Here is an 18201-nt window from a genome sequence, read left to right on the forward strand (position 1 = left end):
ACCACCACTTTCATTATCGCAGTTAACATTCCACCCAGCGCTATGCTAAGGAGGCTCTGTGTGAACTCTACGGAGCTATTAGCTAGCTGCAGAATGCTCACTCCGACGGACTGCTTATCATCACTGGAGATTTCAATCATGCAAATCTCAGAACAGTGCTCCCTAAATTCCATCAGTATGTGGACTTTGCTACGAAAGGGGCGAACACACTGGATGTTGTTTACACAAACATTCCCGGCGCATATCGTGCAGAGCCCCGCCCCCACCTCGGCTACTCAGACCACATCTCTGTTATGTTGATTCCAGCATACAGACCACTCCTCAGGTGCTCTAAACCAGTTCTGAAACAAGTTAAAACCTGGCCAGCAGCTGACTGGGACATGTTTAGGGAGTCTGCAACCAACGGCGACTCTATTGACTTGGAGGAGTACACGGCATCAGTGACCAGCTACATCGGGAAGTGCATTGATGACGTGACGATCTCCAAGACCATCACCACATGCTCCAACCAAAAGCTGTAAATGACTGCAGGAGTATGTGCTCTACTGAAGTTGAGAGACTCCGCCTTCAGAGCAGGGAACAGGGCAGCCTTAAAAACAGCAAGGGCCAAACTGTCCCGAGCCATCAGGGAGGCGAAGCATGTGCACGCTGTGGGAGATAATTTTGTAATTGAGGGTATATATGTATGAAGTGTGTATTTGATGTTGTGTGGAATAACCAGGGGGCAGCATGAGTGAGTTCTCAGGTAAGGTTTATTCGTTAGATCGTTTGAGCTTAAGAACAATATAGGGTTTAACGCGACATGTAGCTCGGTCGCGGGCCTTGCATGTAGTCTGCAAGGGCTTTAGAGAGCGAGCAGCTGTATCAATGATGTCAGTCTGGCAGGCTTTCTCAGCGGTACCAGGCTTCCCAAATTTGGACCAATCAATGGCAGAGATGCACCCTAGATCATCATGGCCCATCTTTGCTCCACTGGTACCTTGAGAGGCAATGATCTCATTATGAAAAAGCGCAGCGCGTGCTGAACGGCGATGGTGGTACCAGGTGAAATATCTAGATCACATATGTAGAAGAGAACAGATAAATCAGAAAGCCGTGAAATGTAGAGTATAATGAAAAAAAGAGTAAAGAAGGGTGTAGGCCCCTGAAGAACTGAGAACTTACCCATGCTGTCTGCTGAGGATGAATGGGGTGCTTGAGAGAGTGAGGCTGAAGAAAATCCCACTGGTGGGGAGAAAACACCCAGTTTTTTAAATATAATAATTCAGGAAAGTTTAATTATCATGGTATTCGAGAAGTTGTAAATTCAAAGATAATGGTGTAAAAAAAGAACCTAAAGTTCCAAAAAGAAAAATAGGTGGGATTGTCTCAGCAAAGAACCAGTGAGAGATAAGGAAAATGTATATAAAGGCTGTGGTTGGAGTTCCCCATTCAGAGGTTGTTGGGACGTTCATGCGTGAGCATCTCAATTCTTGTATCAGCGCTGATTGCAAATAAAATCTCTTATCTGCATTCATCTATTCTGCTTGATTGGCTTATTTAGTTTGGAGTCCTAATTAGTTGAGAGTCTCGCTCAGACTGAGCTGTCGGGTCAGTGTGGAACTGGAGTCAGATCTTTGTAGTGAGTACAGTAGAATTTTTATTCCACAACGCCCAGAAAATCCACGGCCACTTCCAGAACAGCAGAGACTCCCTGCGCATGTGGCAGGGCATCCAGGCAATCACCAACTACAGGACAATATCACCTGCCTGTGACAGTGATGCCTCCCTTCCAGATGAGCTGAACGACTTCTACACTTGGTTTGAGGCACAGAACAACACAACAGCAAGGAAGACCATCCCTCCTCCTAACGACCAGGTGCTCTGTCTCACCACGGCTGATGTAAAGAGAACTCTATGCAGAGTTAACCCACGGAAGTCTGCTGGACCAGACAACATTCCTGGCAGAGTGCTCAGGGAGTGTGCAGAGCAGCTGGCAGATGTCTTCACTGACATCTTCAACATCTCGCTGAGCAGCTCCATCATCCCTACATCATCCCTCAAGACAACGACCATTGTCCCTGTGCCAAAGTCGTCTATGGTTTCCTGCCTCAATGACTATCCTCCCGTCACACTCACACCAATCGTGATGAAATGCTTTGAGAGGCTCGTCATGAGGCACATCAAAACACAGCTACCACCCTCACTGGACCTCTTGCAGTTTGCGTATCATCCTAACCGTTCCATGGACGATGCCATCACCACAACCCTCCATCTTGCCCTCACACACCTGGACTGTAAGGACACATATGTACGATTGCTGTTCATAGATTTCAGTTCAGCATTCAACACAATCATCCCTCAGCAGCTGATTGAGAAGCTGAGCCTGCTGGGCCTGAACACCTCTCTCTGCAACTGGATCCTGGATTTCCTGACTGGGAGACCTCAGTCAGTCCGGATCGGGAGCAGTATCTCCAGCACCACCACACTGAGCACTGGAGCACCTCAGGGCTGTGTGTTCAGTCCACTGCTGTTCACTCTGCTGACTCAAGACTGTGCAGCAATGCACAGATCCAACCACATCTTAAAGTTCACCGATGACACGACCGTGGTGGGTCTCATCAGCAAGAACGACAAGTCAGCATACAGAGAGGAGGTGCAGCAGCTAACAGCAGGGTGTAGAGCCAACAACCTCTCCCTGAATGTCGACAAGACTAAAGAGATGGTTATTGACTTCAGGAGAGCACAGTGTGACCATTCTCCGCTGTTTATCGACGGATCCTCTGTGGAGATCGTCAAGAGCACCAAATTCCTTGCTGTTCATCTGGCAGAGAACTTCACCTGGTCACTCAACACCAGCTCCATCACCAAGAAAGCCCAGCAGCACCTCTACTTCCTGAGGAGGCTGATGAAAGCCCCTCTCCCTCCCCCCATCCTGACTGTGTTCTAAAGAGGGAACATCGAGAGCATCCTAAGCAGCTGCATCACTGCCTGGTTTGGGAACTGCACCATCTCAGATTGCAAGACCCTTCAGTGGATAGTGAGGACAGCTGAGAAGATCATCAGAGTCTCTCTCCCCTCTATCAAGCACATTTACACTGCACTCTGTATCCGCAAAGCTAACAGCATTGTGGATGACCCCACACACACTAACACACCCCACACACCCCTCACACACACTCTTCACCCTACTGTCATCTTGAAAGAGGTACCAGAGCATTCAGGCCCTCACAACCAGACTGTTGAACAGTTTCTTTCCTCAAGCCATCAGGCTCCTCAACACCCGGGACTGAACTGTACAAAACTCTCTCTCACACACACACTCATTCAGGACTGAACTGTACATAACTTTCTGTCTCTCACACACACATACACACTCTCTCTCTCTCTCTCTCTCTCTCTCTCTCTCTCACCTGTGTGGACACACACACACACACACAACTTATATTGTTCAATACTTATTGCACTACCTCAACTCCTGTGTTTCTTATCTGCTGCTATACTTATATTTATTTCTATTTTGCACTACCTCAACTGCTGCTATATTGTATTTTTGCACAATACATGTTGTCAGGCCCCAAAGATCATCATCTCATTTTATTTAATTTCATTTACATTTCATTGCATGTTCTTTTTCCTTTTTTTTCGGTGCTAAGTGTCCTGTGTTTTTGTGTTGTCTTTTTTGTATTTATTATTGTTTGCACTGTCTTGTCATTACACTTTACACTTTATGTGGCACACTTTACACTTTATGTGGCTTGGACGAACTTTTGGTCCTAGCTTTGTGTTGTTCTTGTGAGCTGGGGTGATGCTGCACAAAGGGTATTTAAGAATTTAAAGTTAACTATGACATGGGGAGCAAAGAACTGTAATGGATCAAGGCAGCTCTGCAGACACTGACTTGAGGGGGCGAGCTGGCAATTCCAAGTAATAATGGACCACAAGAACCTCGAGTACATCAAGGAACCTAATAGGTTGAACCCCTACCAGGCTAGTTAGGCTCTCTTCTTCATCAAATTCAATTTAAATGTCACATACTGACCAGGTTTCAAGAACACCAAACCTGATGCCTTTTTGAGATGACCCAGTTAACCAGGTCATAAACTCCTTCCGCCATCACTGATCATTGTCACCATCCACTGGGAATTGATGGACTGCTGGGCAGTTTCTGACTATCAATGTATAGCAAAACAAACATACAGGATTTAAAAGCAGTGCTCAGTTATGCGTACCAACTTTGTTGTTGTTGTGTTGTAATTTGTTAGGTTCTATGCTTTGTTCTAGATCTATTTATTGATTTTTTTGTCAAAATCTAGTCAAAATTTAGCCTTTATTCTCTTTTGGCCAAAAGCTCTGTGTTTGAATATTTTTGGTGACAATATTTCACTGGCATTCCCGGGGCATTTTTTAAGCTTTAAGGTATAAGGGTATTGTATGTATGTTTTCATACTGGTGTCTTCTGGATTAATCATAACAAACCCATGAATGATGAGTGAAAATCAGGATGAGCTGACATCGAAGAACAACAGTGAATTCGTTGGGTTTCTCCCTGTGCTGGTTTCAGTAAGGATGATGTTACTACAGTAAAGGAACATTAATCAAAACATTTTCTATAATAAATCTGAAATGATACAATTTCCTACAAACTATCTGAAGAATTCTTGTTGTAAACATTAGCAATAACCTGGTACATGTGGAAAGCTGCTGTCTTATCTGACTGCCATTATCCTTATTGCTTGACCTGTCTAAAATGAACAACCAGAAAATAAAAAGACTTTTTTAAAAGTTGTTGTTTTTTGGTATGGATAATTGTCATTAAATTAAGGATTGAACTTATTTATTCATACTTTTATTTAAAATAATTCTCCAAGGTAGAGATTCCCAAACTAGAAGTTGTGTCCGCTTGTACCATTGCTTGATTTGTAAATAATAATAAGAGAAATTCACCATTTCATCCAGTCAGTTTACAAAAATATTATAAATATTTAACATAGATTTTGTGTGCTAATATTTTGAAATATTAGTGGGAATCACATTCAAAGAGGATATCTTAAATAAATAAAGCAACGTTCAGCATTTTACTACTTTACACCTAAAAAATACAGATGGAATAAACAACTACTATCGTTTAAAAAGAAAAACAAAATAAAATTTAAACCGTGAAATTTCCTTAGCTTTGTTGTGAATTCCCCGAAGCAGACCAGGGGACTCGGAAGTTGTGTTCAGCAGGAATGTTTTATTGGAGATCAGAACACACCAAGTGCAGTGAAAAAGAACATACTGTAAGGACTCGTCGGACACCGGAGTGTTAGAATCCATTTGCAGATCTTTATTTAAACAACAGGCAATAATCGTAAGTCGAGGAAACGAGGCAAAAAGGTCGAAACTGGAAAACAAATACTGTAATTGAAAACCAAAATGCAAACCGAAACTCGTAGTCAATATGGAACAGGCTAAGGTCATACACTAGGCAAACAAGAGAGAATATCAATCAAGGCTTGGCACGTATCACACAGAAAACAATGCTTCGCATAGGAGCCGAGGTAGCACACTGCTTAAATACCCAAATAAACAGGAAGTAGGCAGTCACAGTCAATATTCTGGCGATGGCTCCCTCTGGTGTTCTGGCTCTGAGTGCCCTGTGACACATACGTTGCAGTTTTAAAGGCCTTGAGTAGGCAGACCTTGAAGGTGTGATGATACAAAAGCCTGGAGGTAATACTCACCCAAGGGGAGGTAAACCTCACAGGTGTCAAATCCCTGGTATGACAATGCAAAAGCCTAGAGGTGATACTCTTAAACAAAGCATTAAATGGGAGAAAGTAGTTCAACATTTCTTTAAGATTGTAGGAGAGCACTTCTTACTGCTCTATTAGACAATGGCTGATCTGAAAACAGAGTTTTGTAAATAAATACTGGTGATGTTTGAATGCTACTGAAGCTCTGAATAATATTAATAAAGTGGTGTGCATGATCTTGCCAGAACTTTCCAGCAATTCATAAGTGCAGATGATTCTCGTAATATAACGACACTGGTACACCTACAAAGATAATGTGACCAATATTCTCTCTTTCTTTCTCTTAGTATATATGAAGCCTGATGACAGCAAAAGAAAATCATTTTAAATAAATCAAGATAAAACTAAAACAATCACCCCAGTGACCTCCCTGGGCATTCCTAATAAATACTGGTGCTATATACTTATTTAAAGATAGTTATGTCAGAAACACACTTATAGATTTTTATTCGCTTTCACAATGAATTAAAAATTAATCAGGTGTTAATGTATACTAAAATGTGGAAGGCATGACACTTCCGACTGAGATCCAGGTCATCTGTGGGAAATTTCTGAAACTTATACTTGTCTTATACCTAATCATTAAGTACGTTTGATTTTAATCAGTAAGGGACGGTTAATGCTAATTTTAATTCTAATTTTAATAATTTTGAATACTTTCTTTTAATCCTTAAGATAGATCCGAGTCAGGTTTAATCATTAAGACATGAACAAAGAGATTAGATAAATTGTTTAATCATAGGTAATGATTAAGGATAAATTGGTTAATCATTAGATTCATTCGGTTATGTTTAATTATATGATGATTCTCATTTTGGTAATCAGTACTTACTTTCATTGTTAATCACTGATATGTTGCATATCTAATTAGCGTCTCTAATTTATTGATTATTTGATAACAATCATAGTTATTTGATTATTTGGTTATCTAATAATTCTTTCACTGTTAAGCACCTGCCATAATCATTAGTCAGCAGGTAAGCTTAGGATAAATAGATAAAATTAACATAAACCTAAACGTAGAAGTTATAAAAATATATAAAATCATAAAAAATAGAGATGAGCAAAACTGGCTGAATCATCGTTAGTGGGTTATTATTCTCGAACTTTCTGGCTTTGGAGTAAACATCACAAGGACATAGGCTAGCACATCGTACCATATCACGGTGTTGGCTCCACTGAGACCGAAAAAACATGTTGACGAAGTTCAGAATCCTTGGGCTTAAGGGCGAGAACACCATAACAGTCTTATTTGACCCAATTCTGACTAGAGTGTTTATTTTAGGAAAATTAAAGTTAAAACTACCCATATATAATGTACAGGTGTTATATCACATCTTATTATCTCATGAAAATAAAAAAAGCAGCTTACCTTAGCAAGTGGAAAGTTGGTAAAACTCCTTGTGGCATAAGTAAGAACTAAACAATAGGCACCGAGACGAGAGGGGGTTTGGAGAAGATGTTATTGAAGCGCCAGCAAAATATTATTGCAGTGGCGGATGTTAATGTAAACATAGGGACACAACACACCGAGTAAGTGTAATGGAAAAGCACAGACTTTAATTGAGAGAATTTAGGAATTTAAATTAAATTAAAGTAAACTGACTACTCCTAGCCTAAATAAATCAGTAATAAACAAACTCAACGTAAACCAACCTAAACTGCATGCAGAGCTATTTTGCCCTTTTATTTTTACCTTATTAGCAGTATTACTTGGGTAACCTGATGTAGATTAAAGATACTGCTCGCGGCCTAAATAGTGGGAATACATAGAATGGTGTAAATGTAAATGTGATAATAAAAATAGTGGTAAGGTCCTCAGATTTCTAATAAATGTCAGCCAGTCACCTTCAACTACACAGGAACAACCACAATGAATACATGGAACATGTGGGTGAATGTTGAATTAAAGGTGTAAAGGGTATAATGACATAAATGTGTTTTTTGGGCTAAATAAGGTTTAATAGAAGTTAGATAGATCAACAATATGTGTCAATATTAAAAACTTGTGGCCCATAGAGTGTATGAAGGCCACAGAAAGGTGTTTTTCAGGGGGAATAATGGGTGAACGTGAAAACAATCCATAGAAACATAGAATCCAGCAAGGTTAGGCAGCTGGGCTAAAGGGTATATATACTGGGGGATTTGTGAAGGGGGTGTACTTGACTGCATCGATTCATGAATCCGTGTATTTGAGTGCCAGTTTCGGTGATATTTTTTCTAAATAAAACCGGTTGCTTTTTCTCATCCAAGCCTAGAGGAGTACTTTATTTCTTTGTTTTTCTGCAAATTTCTAATTGGAACTACGCAACTATTGGATTATATTGGTAATTGGAGAAGGCTCTAGGACCACCCTGTGGTGTCCACCTGGAGGGAGGCTCTGGGTTCCGACACATCCCACTGGGAATTAGAACATTCTGGGTCTTGTTTCCTTAACTGAATGAGAGGCCTTAACAGATTACATAAATTAAATCATATCAAAATTGTTGGTAATTCATCTGTAGTCACTGGTTAAAGGTGCATTAGATAAAAATAAGTATCTAGTAGTGGGTTTAAAAAATTTAATGGTTTCATGCATGCTCATGAAGCTCCACCACCAGAACCTAGAGTACAGTGTCTATAAAATGAGTGACAGGAGGCACATCCAATCACAAACAAGACCAAAAGTGAGTTTTCGAAAACAGTTTTCTAACTGACTTAATACATTAGTGCTAAAGCCATTCTTTAATCTGTTTAATCTGTTTGTTTTTTCTTAATTTTTTTTATCAAGTTATTGATAACTTTCAGGCTATAAGGAATAAAAAATGGACTCCTTCTCCTTTAAGTAGATGTTCTGAGCATTTTCTGATGTAACTGGTGACTGTAACAGGTCATAACGTGTCCTGTAAAACTCCTCCTATTAAAGAGGTGTCGAGTCTGAGACGACTGCAGTCCTTCATAAACAGTCTGCAGTGTTCTGCTCTGGTGAGATTTGGTTTATTCTCAGTTTATGGAGAAATCTCTCTCATTGATATAACTGTAAAAGGAAGTGATTACTAACTGGGCCTACAGAGGTGTTGTTTAGTTTTTAATCAAAGTGAAAGTGAAACTCTGAGTGTTCGGACTGGAGAGAACAACAGCAGCAGTAAAATAAAATGGCTTCTAAGTTTTCAGAGGAGGATTTCTCCTGTCCTGTGTGCTGTGAAATCTTCAAGGATCCTGTTGTTCTGCGCTGCAGTCACAGTGTGTGTAAAGTGTGTTTGCAGCAGTTCTGGGAGGCCAAAGGATCCAGAGAATGTCCTGTATGTAGGAGGAAGTCATCTATGGGGGAACCGCCCATAAATCTGGCCTTAAAGAACCTGTGTGAGACTTTCTTACAGGAGAGAAATCAGAGCTCTTCATCAGGGTCTGAAACAGTCTGCAGTCTGCACAGTGAGAAACTCAAACTCTTCTGTCTGGACGATCAACAGCCGGTGTGTTTGGTGTGTCAGACTTCAAGAACACACACCAACCACAAATTCTGCCCCATTGATGAGGCAGTAACAGACTGTAAGGTAAATAAAATGTACGCATCATGTTACACAAAAAATTGAAAGAATCTAATATTTATTAACAACATCTATGTTTTCAGTATTGTATTTGGTTTTTGATCAGTTTATTCATGTAGTGGTAGATCAGTGGTTAAGATGTTGGACTACTGCTTGGAAGGTTGTGAGTTTAAATCCCAGGACACCATGATGCTAGTGCTGGGCCCTTGAGTAAGGCCCTTGTTCCTCATTTGTATAAAGGAGAAAAATGTAAGTTGCTCTGGATAAGGGCATCTGCCAAATGCTGTAAATATAACTGTTTCATTCAGATTTTCACCATTTGAAGTGTCACCTGCATAAACCAGAGCAGATATATAATGTATAATATGTTCTTTTGCACCTGGTGCATTTTGAAGGCTTCTTGTTAAATGGCAATTGTAAGGACTGGCCCGAGGCAGATAATTGAGAATCCATTTGCAAATCTTTAATGAAAGTACCAAAAAAACAGGCTAAATATGATAAATGGGAATACTGAGACAAAGGGTCAATAGAAAAACACAGAAAAGCAAACGAAACCGAAACTCACAAAACCAAAACTCGAAAACTGGGAAATGTGAAAGAAAGACCATACACAGTAAATCCAAAATGCAATAGTAATCAAACAAGGCTTGGTACATTCTGGAAACAATACTTTGCATTGTGGGATTGCGAACACGCTGCTTAAGAAGAGAAAAACCCCGGAAGTGTTCTCGGTAGGTGCGTTAGAATTTGGGCAGGGGGGTCCCTCTGTTGGCCTGATGTCAAGTCCGATGTTACAGAGCCCCCCTCTCTACGAACACCTCTTGGGGTTCTACAGGAGGGCAACCCCGGGGGGCGAGGAGCTGGTCGGCCTGGGTGTAGGCGATGGAATTCCTCTATTTGAAAGGGGTCCAAGATATCTTGGGTGTCGACCCAGGAATGTTCTTCCAGGCCATATCCCTCCCAGTCCACCAGGTACTGTAAACGCCCGTTGTGGCGTTGTGAATCTTTGAGGGCACACACTCTATAGGCGGGGGCCTGTACATTTCCAGTGGCGGTGGCGGTTCATAACCGGGTGATTCAGTGTTCAGTGCGGCATGGGCTGGCTTGAGGAGAGACACATGAAATAAAGGCACAATGCAGTATGTGGCAGGGAGCTGGAGGCTGTAGGTGTCTGGGTTGATTTGCCGTTCGATGCAAAATGGACCTATAAACCAGACCCATTGTTCCACCTGATAATCGGGGTGTGGGCGTCTACAATGATTGGCCTGAAGTCTTTGGCATCGGATGGCCCTTTGTATTTGGAGATGTGCTTTCTCCCATAACCCTTGGCTATGTGTGAGTTTTGGGTGTATTCGGCCCATGGCAGAAACTCACTCCACTGGTGCTGTTCTTGACTGCAGTACACCCTGGATACCTCCTGAGCTCTTGGTTTAGATGTTCCGTCTGCCTGTTTGACTGAGGGTGGTAGCCCGAGCTCAAGCTCACGTTGATCCCCAGGTGGTCACAGAAGGCCCGCCACATTTGGGAGGTGAACTGAGAGCCCCGGTCAGATACAATGTCCTCTGGCAGACCATTGTTCCTGAAAACCTGATGAAACAATGTCATGGCTGTTTCCATTGCAGTTTGTAGCCCCTTTAGAGGGACCAGTTTGCAGGCCTTGGAGAATCTGACGATAGCCACAAGAATGGTGTTATAATCTCCCGAGTTGGGCAAATCCGTGACAAAATCTACCGCGATGTGGGGCCAGGGCCATTGGGGCATGGGCAGAGGCTCTAGTAGACCAGCGGGGAGCTGTTGCCTGGTCCGGGACTCAGCACAGGCGGTACAGGCCTGGACGTGGGCCTCCTGGGCCAGAGAGGGCCACCAGAACGTATTCCGTAGCAGTGCGATGGTTCGGCGGATGCCAGGGTGGCCTGAGCTGGGGGCCTCATGTACCCACTGTAAGATGTGTGGATGAAGTGATGAGGGCAAGTAGACTTTGGACGGTGGGTAGGCTGATGGGGCAGGCTCATCTGTGTGGGCTCTTTGGATGTCTTCCATTAAATTCCATTGGACAGGAGCTAGGATGATTGGGGAGGGAAGAACGGGTTCTGGCTGTGCTGGTGAGCTTAAAGGGTTGTTACGGCAGGACAGAGCATCCGCTTTACCATTTTTGGTGCCAGGGCGGTAGGTTACCGAGAACTGCAAATGGGTGAAAAACAGTGCCCAGCAAGCCTGACGGGGATTCAGTCTTTCAGCGTTATGCAGGTATTCCAGATTACAGTGATCCATCACATCAGGACAAAGAAGGGGTGCTGTGCTCCTTCTAACCAGTGCTGACATTCTTTTAGTGCCACCTTGATTGACGGTAACTCCTGATTTCCCACATAATACTGTAATTTGCCGGTGTCAATTTTCTGGAGAAGTAAACGCACGGGTGCATCCTCCCGGGATCTCCGTGGTGTTGAGATAAGACTGACCCTATTCCACAGCTGGAAGCATCCACCTCAAACATGAAGGGGAGTTTGGGGTACAGACAGTGGATAATGGGTGTGGCTGTGAATCTCTGCTTTAGTTACTGGAAGGCAGATCTAGCCTGCTCAGTCCAGGAAAGTCTTTTGGCCTTCCCTCTCAGAAGGGAGATGAGGGAGCTTGTGATGATATATATACACATCTGTATAAAACATCGATAAAAGTTAGCAAACCCCAAGGAGCACTGTAAATCATTTATAGTAGTGGGTTCAGGCCAGTCCATGATAGCTTTCATTTTACTCGTGTCCATCTCCACCCCCCCCTGGGAAATCACATACCCCAAAAATGTGATGGTTTCTTGATGAAACTTGCATTTCTCAGCTTTGAGGTAGAGTTGGTGTTGCAGTAGGTGAGTGAGTACTGTGCGGACATGTCGCACGTGGTCCTGATATGAGGGGGAGTATATCAATATATGCAATAACATACTTACCCATCAAGTCCTTGAATACATCATTGATGAAGGCTTGAAATACTGCAGGAGCATTGGTAAGCCAATGGGGCACGATTAACTTTTAGGAGTCTGCAGGTGTTTTGGGGCCCTGAAGAAGTTCTGACATGTCCTGACATTTGTGTATTTTTTGGTTACTTATAAACATATAAATGGCTAAAGTCTGATTACACTGTATTCAGCACAAACTGCACTACAATAATATGTGAGCAGCATGTATGTACAAGTTTGTGTACTGGAGAAAATAACAGTTATGTGTGATTATTGAAAACAACAAAAAAATAAGTCACTGAAATAAGACCACAAAACACATTCATAACATTTGTGTACAAGACTTTTGTGACCTGGATCTTGTAGCCTGGTGTTTTTACTTCGAAATGATGTGACACTCATCCTGCTCACTTATTCAAAGAAAACAATACATTCATTTAAATTTTCTAAGACACTTTTTGTTTAGAAAGGCCATATGTGAGGAGGTGTGAATGATCATGAATAATGCTGTAATTCACACCAGAGAACACAAAGACCCACATAATGAGCTGCATAATTACCCCTTTCAGTCAGGTATGAGACTGAGGAAAGTGCTACAAGAAAATAATCTGAGGACAAAAACATTTTTGTTTGTAGTTTATTTTGAATAACTCAAGATTCACTTGCAAGAATCCCAGGAACAGTTCAAGATAAATAAAAAGTGTAAAAACAGACATTCAGGGTAAAATGTATACACATACATATTATATATATATACACATTAAAAAAACTGTCCAAAAACATGCATGCAGGGTAAAACTGTAACAGGAACAATTCAAAATAAAAACTGAAGAAAAAAAAATAAACATTCAGGGTAAAACAGTGTCTGGGGGCGTGGCCTTGTATGTAGATTACCCAGACTGTTTTCCCTGTGAATATCGTGTGGGCGTGTCCTGCCTCAGGTCATTATCAGATAATGAAGTGTGACAGAAATTCTGTGCCTCTCCTTGGTTTCACACGGATTACATAAACTGAGAATGTTTGTTTTCGATGTGACTTCATCATTTAAAAGTAGACCCTTTAAGCTTTCTATAGATATATTTCTCATGTCTGTGTGTGCAGTATATTTTCGCGGAGACTGAGACGGATGAAAAAGGCTTGGTAATTTCTGGGAACAATACTGTTGTGTTGTGGCGTCGCGAACATGCTGCTTAAAAAGAGAAAAACCCTGTAAGTGTTCTTGGTGGGTGCATTAGAATTCGGGCGAGGGCTCCCTCTGGTGGCCTGACGCCAAGTCCGATGTTACAGCAATATACTGTAGCTAATATTGTCACATTGTTTTGAAAATTATATTGAACATATTTACAGTTCAATTTTCTTAATAAACAGTGATCTGAGTTAATGATGTGTACAATAAGAGCTGAAACACAGAGTCTCCATGCAGTGTGTTGATTTGTTTCAGGAGGAGATCAAAACTGCACTGAAGCCCCTAAAGGAGAAACTGAAGATCTTTAAAGACTGTAAACTGAACTGGAGTCAGACTGCAGAACATATAAAGGTTACAATCAATAACATGGTTTTGATAGAATTCTATTCTCCATCATTGTAAAATCAGTTCTATTTCATTTGATTTCCTCTTCACTGCAGATTCAGGCCCAACACACAGAGCGTCAGATTAAGGAGCAGTTTGAGAAGCTTCACCAGTTTCTACGAGATGAAGAGGCAGTCAGGATCACTGCACTGAGAGAGGAAGAGGAGCAGAAGAGTCAGATGATGAAGGAGAAGATTGAGAAGCTGAGCAGAGACACATCATCTCTTTCAGATACAATCAGAGCCGTAGAAGAGGAGATGAGAGCTGAAGACGTCCTGTTCTTACAAGTGAGGATCATTTAGTCAGTATTTATACTGTGAGAAAGTCAAACTTCTTTCCATCATCAGAAACGTCACATTTCAGTGGTGTAAAAATGTAAATCATATCCACTGATATTTGCTTTGTTGTTTTCCAGAACTACAAGGCCACAGTGAAAAGGTGAGTGATGTGGTTCCTGTCTCTCTGGTTCTCTGTGTTTCTGAATCCAAAGCCACAGCAACACTGACTCCTGAATGTTTTTGCAGAGCCCAGTGCACACTGCAGCATCCAGAGGAGCTTTCAGGAGCACTGATCCATGTGGCAAAACATCTGGCCAACCTGAAGTTCAGAGTCTGGGAGAAGATGCAGGACACTGTCCAATACAGTAAGAGTCTTTCTTTCTTTTTTTTTAGTAAGTGTGTGTTCAATGTTTATTAACCATTAATGAAGAATTACAGTGGCTAAGAAAAGTTTACAATAGAATTAGAATTGTTATAATGATTGGTTACATCTCTAATTTAAACACATGCCTAAAACTGCATAAAGCAAGTTGTTAGTGTGATTGCATCAGCAATCTCACTCTTGTTATTGTCATTAATTATTATTATTGTTATTATTATTACATGGTTCCAATGCTAAAATGTTGCTCATGTCGTGATTGTGTGCTATTATTTTCATGCTGATAAGTATTGTCTATATATTGTCTAAGTATAGTTTATTTTATATTCATTTTTAAAGGCATTTTTTACGGACTTTACTTCCTGGTTTCCGTACGGACATTTAAGGAGAGCGCACACACTAGTTCGTTTTTTCTCGGAGGTGATCGGTAGATGCTGTGCATGTAAAACATTACTCCACTGATCTCAGTAGTATTATAAGCTGCAGTTTAGCTTATTTGGTAGCATGCTCACCTCCTATGCTGTAGACCCAGGTTTGAGACCTGACAGGGTTAAGTGTATATTTGAAAATGTCTTGCAAGAGTTTAAGCAACATAGTGCTTTGCTTTTCGCAATCACACTCGCATTTTCTTCTGGAAATGCAACATTCTAGTTTTAGTTACAGTTATCATGTCTCGATTTCTGCAAATGTTAGCTAGTTTCATGTCAATGTAATTGTGTGTGTGTGTTTTCAGCACCTATAACTCTGGACCCCAACACTGTTCATCCTAAACTCGTTGTATCTGATGATCTGACCAGTGTGAGACTCAGTGATGAGAAACAGAAACTTCCTGATAATCCAGAGAGATTTGATCAATATTGGTGTATCCTGGGCTCTGAGGGCTTTAACTCAGGGACACACTGCTGGGATGTTGAAGTTGGAGACTGTACAGACTGGGATGTGGGTGTGATGACAGAATCTGCTCAGAGGAAGGGGAAGATAATCTCCAGAAGTGGAATCTGGTGTGTGGAGTATGAATATAGTAAATATAACGCAGTTTCTTCACCACAGATATTCACTCTCCACCCAGTAGCACAGAAATGCCAGAGGATCAGAGTGAAACTGGACTGGGACAGAGGAAAGCTGTCATTCTCTGACCCTCTCACTAACACACACATACACACTTTCACACACACATTTACTGATAAATTACTGCCATATCTAGGTGTTGCATCTAAAGAATCTCCTCTAAAGATCCTGCCACTTCAGTGCTCTGTAGGAGTGAATCAGATCAGTTAGAGCTGATATTGTTTTATTCCAGATCATTCATGAAATATTGCACATTAAAAGATTCATATTCTTTGTAAACTTTTGCACTGAACAGTTCAAAAGTTTATTAAAGTGATGTGACTTCAGCTCACCTTGTCAATGAAATCAAAATAATGTAATATCTGGAAATATTGATAGAATATTCAGGGCTTCAACAAACAAATAAACCACAGGAGGTGTTTAAATGTAGAATTTGAAATCTGAAATAGATGTAATAATTTAATTTTACTGCTGTATTTTAAATCATTTGAAATAAACTGAGACTTTGAAAGCTCATGTCTTTACTGTATTTGTACTTGTTAGCACTATGCTGTTAATCTTGGGTGAAATGTTTAGCTGGCTGTGTGTGTTATGTGTGAAACTGTACAGTGGAGGAGAATTCAAGCTCTCCGTTTCACTCCACCTGCACTTTGTGGTTTTACAAACATCAGATGGATTTGTCACAAATTTCTAAACCATAGGATGGCAGGAGGAAACACATTAATATTCATGAGTGTATCTCCCTTAGCTACTGATCTTGTTCATCCATTAATTGGTGAGTTTTTCAGTATTATTATATCTATAAATATTAAGGGACTTGGAACTAAAACATGGAAATAGAATGCAACAAATAATTTTGACCTGCTGCTCATTTTTGCAGAATAATCTCCTGGATAGAGAAACAAGAACTAAAAAAAGAAAACAACTAAAGTTCAACACTCTGTATGACTATGCTGTACATTGACTATTAATTTATGGAAGCTGCAGATTGAAAGTCGTACAATAAAAATCTACTGTAACGTCGCCGGTGCCTTCTCAGGCAAACCCGCGGCCACCAGCACGCTCCCTTATAGCCTCCGGCTCACGTGCCAGCAATTAGCGCAGCTCGCGGCACCTGCATGCGTCGCTATTTAGACCTCAGAATCCCTTCACTCCGCGTGCGGACACAGTCTGTGCTGGAGTTAGGGTGGTGTGCTGTATCGAAGCGCATAGCGCGGCGAGAGGTAATTTCTAGAGGTCTCGGATTACTAAAGGCATCCCTTGACTTCTCTTCTCAGTATTTGTATCAGAGCGCTAGGCAACGTTCTCGGTTCGAACCCCGCTCCGGACGTGCCTTCCACACACCAAGCACTGTACTCCACTTTTCATCTGCACTCCATTAAACCCTCATTATGAGAGAGAGAGAGAATGAATCTATATCACTCGCATGTAAAATGTAAAGATTTTTTTAAAACTTACTTTTAATACTTTTAAAATATTTTTTACTATTAATACATTTATATTCATAAATAAAAATAAATATTTCTCCTCCATCTTCTAGTTGTCTGGCGCTACTGGGACACTTCCCTGTCAGACCACCAGAGGGGGCATTTCAGGTGTTTCATTATAGCCTGCTTTGTCATTGTTGTTCATGTGTGTTGTGCCACGCCCTTCCTGTTGTTCTGCTTTCCCACTGTGTCACCTGTTTCCCATTTACCCTGATGTTCTGTCCTATATACACCTGTCTTGTAAACTCAGGAAACAAACTTCGGATGAAAAGAATATCTGAACAAAATGTTTTTGTATAAACACAACTCCAAAACAAATACACAGTTGTTTCAGGAGCAGAGTTACAGAAAGAGCAGCTGGAGTCCAAACACACCGTCCCGCTATGCTTTCCTTTGCAACAATCCTCAACTTTACCGAGCCACGCCCGTTGAATAGTGGAAAAGCACTGACAAATCAGTATGTGCACATAACAATTCTCTACACTAGTTAACGTAAGGTGTACACGGCTCTTTTCAAACTAAAAGCCCCATAACTTGATGGATACTCCGAATTATTACACAGGAGATGATAAGAAAGTAACCTTCAATGCTACCCCCATGGCTAGTTATGCTTTAGTTAGCTAAGCGGACAGACGGATGAGTCTATATTAACGTTATTAATGTTATACAGCAATCCAGTAACCTAATACCAGGAGGGGAGTGTATGACTATGATGATGTTGATTAAAGAAGTAACTGAAACTGCATGGAATTCAAAAGAACAGATGATTAGATGAGACAAGGGGATTTTATAAGGGTATGTGCAAAATGCCATACGATATGTACATGTGTCCTGTGTGTTATTTAATGATTAATATCTCCCATGGGGTAATGTAGTAAACGTTCTTGTAGCTTGAGTGAATGTAAAATATAAATAGTTGAAGTTGTTTCAAATGTTTTAATGTAGTCTGTTGGCACAAGAGCAGTACAGTCTTGGATTGTACATGAAATTGCACAGAAGTGCTCCTAATAGTAATGAGTCCACATACTTTCAAAAAGTTCAGGACATTATTAGTCTCGGAGTGAATTAAGTGATGGCAGCTAACAATAGATGGGTGATTCTCACGAAACCATTGAAACACCACGGCACTAATGATTTTAAATAAAAAAAGTGTAATTTAGTAATA

General features: G+C 41.1%; 1 protein-coding gene across 1 annotated transcript; it reads left to right on the forward strand.

Moving 5' to 3' along the window:
• Nucleotides 1-8642: 8642 nt before the first annotated feature.
• On the forward strand, nucleotides 8643-16030 carry LOC131354562 (zinc-binding protein A33-like). The gene is made up of 6 exons (XM_058392356.1): nucleotides 8643-9310; nucleotides 13696-13791; nucleotides 13881-14111; nucleotides 14240-14262; nucleotides 14349-14467; nucleotides 15215-16030. The coding sequence occupies exons 1-6, from the start codon at nucleotides 8912-8914 to the stop codon at nucleotides 15757-15759; spliced, it is 1413 nt and encodes a 470-aa protein (XP_058248339.1). The 5' UTR covers nucleotides 8643-8911; the 3' UTR covers nucleotides 15760-16030.
• Nucleotides 16031-18201: the final 2171 nt, after the last annotated feature.

The sequence above is a fragment of the Hemibagrus wyckioides genome, linkage group LG06 (assembly GCF_019097595.1).
Source record: "Hemibagrus wyckioides isolate EC202008001 linkage group LG06, SWU_Hwy_1.0, whole genome shotgun sequence".
NCBI classification, from domain to species: domain Eukaryota; kingdom Metazoa; phylum Chordata; class Actinopteri; order Siluriformes; family Bagridae; genus Hemibagrus; species Hemibagrus wyckioides.